The sequence below is a fragment of the Anarrhichthys ocellatus genome, unplaced genomic scaffold (genome assembly GCF_004355925.1).
Source record: "Anarrhichthys ocellatus isolate YVR2014 unplaced genomic scaffold, GSC_Weel_1.0 scaffold23, whole genome shotgun sequence".
Lineage (NCBI taxonomy): Eukaryota > Metazoa > Chordata > Actinopteri > Perciformes > Anarhichadidae > Anarrhichthys > Anarrhichthys ocellatus.
This window is the reverse complement of record NW_022280053.1, coordinates 3,882,767-3,891,345: the sequence shown is the minus strand read 5'-3', so window position 1 is coordinate 3,891,345 and position 8,579 is coordinate 3,882,767. Positions and strand designations below refer to the sequence as shown.

The following is an 8,579-nucleotide window of genomic DNA, read 5'->3' as shown; positions in this document are numbered from 1 at the left end:
ACACACACACACACACACACACACACACACAGAGCAAGCCTCCTCTTTTGTACTACATAATGTGATGCCATGGACAGTGACAATAATCTCCGTTTTAAAAGCATCTTATCTGAGTGGACAGATTTCTGCGGGCTGTGGGACAAGGGGGGAGGACGGGCGGGGGACTTGTATAGAAGATGGGGGAGGGGAGGACATATGTCCTGAAAGTCAGGGATGGATTTACGCCATCGTTCAATATTACTCTGCACATGTGACAAAGAGGGGAAGAGTGGTACAAAGGGAGCTGTGCATCAGGAGGGAGACTGAGAGATGAAAAGAGAAAGCAGGAGATGAGAGAGAGAGAGATGTAAAAAGCACAAAGTGGCAAAAAGGATGCAAACAAATGACAAGATGTGACAAGCGAGCAGAGTAGGTAACAAAAATAACCAGAAAGCTCCAAATGCCTCTGAAATAAAAGAACACATTGGAGACAAACAGAAAGGGATGGGTTTGAAGGAAGGGCTGAATAAAAAAAACAGAAAAGCAGAACAGATGTGGAGGAGAGAAATAACTCCATGTGACTCTAAGCTAAATCTCCCTCATTAGCATATTAAGCAAATTAAATATTCATTGAGATAAATAGAGGAAGGAAGCCATAAGCCTGATGAAACTAATTTCTTGTGGTTGTTTGTTTTCCTCATCGCTAATTGAAACTACAAAAAACACTTACTGTGGTGGTGAGAGAGAACAATTTGCGATGTGTTCATTTAATTTCTAAACACCAGATTAAGAGTCGTATCTCGACTTCTCAGCCATCCTGAGAAAAAAAACAACAAGACATGCTTAAAGCTTATAAGTTAAATAGTCAAAACGATGATTTTAACACAAGGAGCACAATAACTTTTGCTTTAGATAGCTTCGTTTTTTCTGCAGTGATTTGAACCCTTCATACATTCCATTTCACAAAAAGCCCTAACTGTAGGGTTCTTGGGGCAGAATGCTGATGAGTGCAATAACTGACAAGTACAGAAACAGACAATTGGAGAGGTTTTCTCAACTGTGCTGTAACCACAATGAGGATAAAGGTTTCCTTCCTCTAAATCCACCATGTGGCCTTAAAATACCCACAGATGCATGCAGAATGATGTAATAACACATAAATGATCAAGTGCTGAGGCATTACATACCACACATTTGCAGCGGTTACTGCACTAACCACTAAAACGTGGGTTTTCTTTTTTAAACTGTGAATATGCGAGAAGAAAACTTGCACATGTGGAAAGGCAGTGGAAAAAAAACTGTTGGATAAATTGGAGTTAAAAATTAAATAGTGACAGGAAAGAGCTAAGAAAAGCAGCTATGGGGATGAACTGTTCGTGGAGGAGAACCTATTCTGAGCCAAGGAGCAGCACTGAACTCTTGGACCTCACATTCGTCTGCTCTCACCTGGGACAGTTTGGGAAGAAAGACTAAGTGTTCTTCTATATTATGATTTAGGTGTGTGGGAGGAAGTGGCGTCTCCCATTTCATGTCCCGTCTATAGGGATGGCAATGCCTGTCGGTCGGTCCACCACTTTGTTCCTGACTGGAATATCTTGACACCTATTGGATGCAATTTTGTTCACTTTCATGTCCACCTCGGGATTAATTGTAATCACTTTGATGATCCCTTAACTTTTAATCTAGCGCCAACATCAGGTCAAAAGTAATGACACAGTACAGCCCCCACAGCGCTAAAATAGCCCTAGACTCATACTCTTGTTTTAGCATCTGTGAGCCAACAGTACGTGTTATGAGAACATGATGTGCTGTGTGTTTGACAGCTCAAACACAGGCTGACAAAAGGACTTTCTTCTCTTGTCATAGAAAAATACAAAGTGGGTCTTGTTGCCATTGCAGTGATATCAAAAGGTCTCCGCAGATAACATTTTCTGGTAAGATGCACTACGTGTTCATAATTTCCACATATAATACATTACCTTCATGGAAAGATTAACTTTAATTTGGTGAAAGATTTACAGTATGTGATGTTTAATTACAAAAATTCTCAATGAGCAACATAATTTAATCAACATACTGAATTTTTGCACTTACATTGTAATTTAAAAAAATCTAATCATGTCTCCTCATGTCAAAGAAAGACTTGAGATTCAGTGAGACTTAAATAAGGAATGCATGTGTGTCTATGTGCGTGTCCCATAACACGTCAGCAGAGAGAGTGACTCAAACTGTGTTTATCTCCAGTGACTGGAGGCACCGCTGCTGCACTGTAACACTCGTAACCCCAAAGTGTTTCCTCTCAACTATTGAGGTCACTGGAATCCATTCACACTGAAATAAACTCTTAGATTCATGGTCTAATGGATTAACACACACGCACACACACACGCACAGAAAGTTGCAAAGGGAGCTGTGTATATTGTTTACAGAATGTCTTTATAATTGCAATCTCTGTGTCTAAACTTACCTTGTCTGGGTCCATAAGGGAGCGCACACCAAAGCTCATGCAACCCAGCAGCTCACTCATCCTGTTGATACACAGAGAGAGAGGCAACACAGAGAATAAATAAGTAGGATAAGAAAAATCAATTAATACCCCTAAGTAAAGCCGATGTGTCTTCTAACTCAGGTCTGACATCTGAAATGTGTTTCCAAAAGAGTTAAACCCCCACAGCCTACACTACAAATACAAAAAAAATCAATATGATGCTTATTAAAGTGTTTTTCATCTCAGCGTCAAATTTTTCGAACATAAAATTGTCCCACAGTGCCGTATAGACTTATTTATTACAAAAAGGGTTGATCCCTGGGGGAAATCTCTGTCGTTAGAGGCATAGTAAAACATAATGAAGGAAGACAAGACAATAATAAAAAGTTTAAAGGAGTAAAATGTGATACTTGGGAAAGATATTTCATGAATGCGTCGACATATAGTGACGTGGCACAAAGATATTATCAGAGTTAGAGCAGAGTTATGGGAGTCTGAGCGTGTTGACCGAGGGGCTTGGGATGTTTAATTATGCATAGATGAGAGAAACAGTTCTCGACAACCTCCCAGCTGGACGGGACTAATGCAGCTGCTGATTCTGTTTTTGAGGGCAAACTTGCTGTCAGCACAAATGAACCCCCGAAATGTTTCCTGGCTCTGCTCAGTTGAGTGGCCCAGTGACCGAAAGAGCTCAGCTGCATCGACAGAATGCCGTGAAGACGATATTGAGTTTATAAAAGCTTGCTGTGTACCAGACTTTCCAGCTAGCGCTTCTGTGAAGCTATGGCAGAGTGGCGCTTCGAGTTACAGCATGCTAATGGCTTTCAATGGCAAAGTCAACATGCTGATGTTAAGCAGGTACAATGATTTGCATGTTCACATTGTATATTAGCATGATAGCATGAGAATTATCACTAAACATAATGTAAAGATGAGACTGATGGCAATGTCAGTAGTTAGTCATAAATGAATGTATTGGATCGGCATTGGATTAAAGAAAAGCAGTGGTCGTAAAGCAGGTAGCAGGTTCAGAGTTTACAAATGAGACAGGGATACATAATTCTCTATTCAACTCAGGGTCCAAATCAGTTCTTTTATGTGCAACAATGGGAATTTTGATTCATGTGATGAATGTTCTGTCCTTGGGTGTACGAGATTGGACTTACTCAAAAGGTTGTGATCTCAATTTCCTTGAGCAACTCGATCACAAAGCTGTCGATAGATTGCTCAGATCACTGCTGTTTATCTGAGGTGACGGAGTGCTAGTGCTTAACAGATGCTGCCCTGGTTCATTGAAGATGACGACAATATTGTCCTTGCGTGACAGAACATTTGGAAAATCCATGGTTACGTGTGAAAAGGCTCTGTTGGGATTTTAAGTAGTGCGCTAACTACATCTAAATGCAACATGGCATTGGTTCTGAGAGATTCGGCACAAAGAAAACGAAAGCATGTCAGAGTCGTTAATCTTGTAGTTAATTTATAGCTATTACCAGAAGAAGGGCAGCGTGACCACTGCTTTAAATAAATCAAGTTATTAGGAAAGCTATACTTGGACTCTTATCTGCGTAATGAAAGAACAAAACCAATATTCAAATGCATACTGCAGAAGAATAATCCTTTACCAAAGGTGTATTACTATTGGAAACATTTGTTCCTACCGGCTTTTCCCATTTAATACCAAGGGCCATTTTCTGTCAACGAGGCTTAATTGCTTACCAAAGATGAGTAAATCACTCTTAATCTGTGTCCCAGAAACTGTCCCAAAAAGATCTTTATCTTTAAAATCGTTCCATGATCTTAACTCAACCACTTCACGTAAGCCTTTCCCCGTATACTTTTCATCTGTATACATCCTTTCCAATACATGCTGTATGTGATATTTTGTTTTTATTCAACTGAAAACAGCAAGAATCATTCCAAGAAGATAAAGGGGAGCACAGTGTTTCTATGTTCAGGGCAGAGAGCTTTGAACCATACAAAGCATGTCTAAAACAGTGTTCGTCAGTATGTCTAGCATATAGCTATGCTTTTCATCATCTGTCCTCTCAATAAAACACAGCACAAGACATCTGTGACTCATTCAACCATATGTCCTCCATCCCCAGCAATGACCCTGTTTCAGCTCAAGTCTGGTGAGGCAGGGAGGAGAGAGAAACACAGTCACCCTGCCACATTCAGCCACACAAAGAAACACATGCACACACACACACACAGAGCCAAACCCACAGAGGTATGCAGCAGCATTAATTATAAAATGGTGTTTTACTGTTCTAGTGGGCAGCTTTAGTCTGTTACAGCTTCTTAAAATCTAACATTTAAAATAGGAGTTTAAATGGAAAAGAAACATCAATCAATTGTCTTCATTATGACTATCATCATCACCCTCACCAACATCAACATTCCCAGCAGGTACCTTGTTGTGGAGTCAGAGTTCCACATTGTGAAGAGCAGTCTCTTATGAAGGTCCGCCTTACTGAAAACACAAGGCACTAACTTTTATATTCACGCACTTGAGAGTATATTTGTGACTAGCTAAGAAGTGAATCTTTGCACAAAAATTTGTTTGGTGTCAACAAAACTTGAAAAGCCCAGAGAGAATCAAAAGCAGTTTATGTATAATGTTATCCGTCCTTCAGATAACGTTCGGGTGTTATTGTGGAGGATACAAGAAATCTGAACGAAGCAAAACTGCCTTCCACTAAGGGCTCAACTGAGTCTTAAATGAAACTACACCAAAATATATTCATTTTGAACAAATCTGGAAATAGTTTGCGACATTGTACTACATTTTTAATGAATGTATGAATCGATTGCTTACAAGTAAAAGGTCTGTAAGAAGACGGGGTTCCTACAGCGAGGAACCATCTGAGTCTTCTGTCTGTCGCTAGGGTCACTGTCTGGGTACATGCCAATCTGAGGAGGACCGCAAAACAAAAGTACACACAATCTAGTCTCCACAGTTCCCAAAAGTTTTTTTATTTTTATATATACAATTCTTTGCAGTTGTACATACCTTAACATAAAAGTCACACGACCCCTTGCACTCCTCCACAATGCCCCTAGCCTCCAAAACTGCGAACACATACAAATAGAACTGAATAAATTATGACTTTGTAGTCACATTAATTATGTATAGCACATCTCATTTTCAGGTGCTGGGTTAAAAATGTCCCCACGGCTCTGCTCCACGTGAAGCTCAGAGTGGCTCAGATTGTTTGTGGTGTTTCCGAATGGACTCCCTATCGCCACAAAAACACACTCGGGTTTGCTCATGTAGACAATGTGTGCATGTGTTATGAGTCCAGACGGTGTAACATTTGGAAGCATATTTGGCATATGCACTAGGCAAGCTGCTTTGGTTGAGGGAAAAATGGGCTGCCATGATTAATACGGCTTGCGTCACGACTCACGAAATGCAGGCAGAGTGGCAGAGTTTAATGACATTGATACTGTCAAAATAAAAGTATATATAGACTTATGGGCAGGTGCGGGCGGTGCAGGTACAGGTTCAGATCCCAAAAGCAGAAACACAAGGCAAGAAAAGAACATTGCAACTTTGACAAACTGGCGAGGGGCTCGTTCAATAACTGCAGTGCTGATGAAGAGAGCGGGAACAGGTGAGCAGGTGGGTAGAGAAGGTCAGGTGACTGGAGGGAAAAGGGTTCATTGCAGGGCAGGAGGGAGTGGCTGGATGTGTGAGTTAGGCGACTGAGACAGGAGGCATCAGGTGGACAGGAAGAGAACGGCAGTGGATAAGTTTGAGGGACAGAGAGGCAGAATGTGACAGCTTGCCTGATTCACATGAACTCACCCGTAGTTTTGTTTCTAGATTGAGGTATGTGCAGGAAGAATAGGAGGATGTCTGACTGCTGAAATAACGGTGAAAATGATTTGTAAGAAGCTATTAAGTATTTCCAATGACTGAGAACCCAAAAGGGAAATCACCATCACTTTATAGAAAATAGCTGCTCAAGTTGTGTGAGTAAGTCAAAATTTGATGCACTTCTTCTCTGCCTTCATCATTGCCAGCAAAGCCACTTCATAGTGGGCACTTTATCCTGTGCCAAAGCACAGCATCGAATGAGATTCCATCCTGATAGTGTTTGCTTCGGAAAAATGAGAATGCAGGACGGGGCTTAGCAAGCTTCCACATGGGGCTCAAAAACCACATGAACAAAGAGACGTGAGGCTATATGAAGACCAACGTTTTGGTCTTAGGATATTTCAAGATAAAACCAAAATATAGAGATGTAATCCCTATTTTTATAGATCTTCGATAACACAAATGTACAATTGCGGAAACTGCATGAAATACACATACAGAGCTTCAAGTGCACTTTGACTCTAAGTCTATGATAAAGCATTATTTATGGTTATAGAACATGGATGAATCATAAATAGTTTATTGGTTGCACTAATATTTCATGTATATATGTAAACAGCATCCACTGTCCCTGAAACTAAAAATATTTCACAGTCATTTTGAGGACGTAGTTTGTGATGTTGTCATACTGAGCTATGTAATCTTAAAAAAAAAGCATCCAATTTGGCATCTGATGAGTAAATGGCCCTTCACTCAGAGAAATGACAGGAGCACAAAAGACCTGGGAGAGGAGATGGAGAAGGCTTTAGTTGCTGGGAGAACAAAATAAACCACCACTTATCCTTCTCTCATTAATGGCCGGTTGTCGTGATTTGACAGATGATCTGCACTGTGCCATTTAATATTTTACTTTATATGTTGCAAATCATATGTACTATTCAAATGAAGCAGCACCAGCCACCGGCAGGCACAGACTGTATACTTCATTAAGATGAACAGGGTATAAAGTGTCTCTCCACAGCAGTGTCTCTCTTCATGAACAGCCTTTAAAAGAACTTACCGCTAACAACAAGTACTTCATGCTCCTGGATGATTGACAGCTTCAGCTGACCTATTGAATAAGAGAAAAAGGAAGGTTATGACGGGATGACAAGTATGTTGAACGTAATGGTTTACATTAAAGGATGGCTCCAGAGGATTATCGTAGTTCAGCAAAAAGACTGATTTTATGGGTTGTTTTGTCCTGGACAAGAAACAGTTCGGCACAAAGACCCTGTACAACCAGCCAGGCTAGCGCTTCCCCCCTGCTTCCAATCATTGTGCTAAGCTAAGACAGCCATGGCTGTAGCTTCATATTTGACAGAAAAATGTCAAACGATTCCTTTATCATATTTGATAGCAGGGCATTAGTGTGAAATTATTCTGACTACATTTTGTTTCACTTTCAAAAATCTAAACGACAAAACAGCTCGTGGATCCTCACACGATGTTGAACTCGACAATATTAAGAGAACTGGCAGCCGAGGAAGCACGAGCGAACAGCTTTCAAAGTGCAACTAAAAAAAGGTCACGCAGCCTCTAAGGGCCAGCAGCGTGTGTGTGTGTGTGCACGTGTGTGTGTGTGTGTGTGTGTGTGTGTGTGTGTGTGTGTGTGTTCAGCATGTTGTGGTCTGTTCACGCTGTAACATTGTGTCATCTCCCATCTGAGGACCAGAGCCCAATACCATACATACATTTTTTTTCTTTTTGGTTTAACTTACTTGTTTTGGGGTTAAGGTGTGTGTGTGTGTGTGTGTGTGTGTGTGTGTGTGTGTGTGTGTCTTTGTCCACTCTCTATCATCCGTCACTTCTTCTCTCCCTCACTCACACTTTGTCTACCCGTTTCTGTCTCTCTTCAGATTGATGATGTACACACCGTCACTTTTTCTCTTGTACACATGACTTTGTCTACCCGTTTCTGTCTCTCTCTCCTCTCCTGCGAGTCTCCTTAGCGCCGCTAACGGCTCTCGGAGACTCGTTAGCCATGTTGACACGGCCACTGCTAACATTGACTTTGTGCTATCCTAAATTAATCCTGCTCATAAGAGCACAGTCCAAAGCGAAAATGTGGGAGCCTCGTTGTGTGATAACGCTGCTGGCACTTCAGAGCTTGGGTACAAGGGATGTTTGTCGTTCCCACACTGGACTTGGCATGGTTTTGTGCTGCTGGCCAGCACAGAAGAATAAAGTGAGAAAACAGATATCTTCCCGGTGCTTCTGAACCTGAAGGTAGTTAGGATGCAGTCT

At 41.1% G+C, this 8,579-nt stretch overlaps 1 protein-coding gene across 1 annotated transcript; it reads right to left on the bottom strand.

Annotated features, from left to right (window-relative positions):
* Positions 1–787: 787 nt before the first annotated feature.
* On the bottom strand, positions 788–5,545 carry LOC116390564 (regulator of G-protein signaling 3-like). Its single transcript, XM_031860367.1, has 5 exons — positions 5,484–5,545; positions 5,289–5,383; positions 4,884–4,943; positions 2,426–2,507; positions 788–796 (listed from the first exon to the last, which is right to left on the bottom strand). The coding sequence occupies exons 2-5, from the start codon at positions 5,375–5,377 to the stop codon at positions 788–790; spliced, it is 240 nt and encodes a 79-aa protein (XP_031716227.1). The 5' UTR covers positions 5,378–5,383; positions 5,484–5,545.
* Between the last annotated feature and the right edge of the window lie 3,034 nt (positions 5,546–8,579).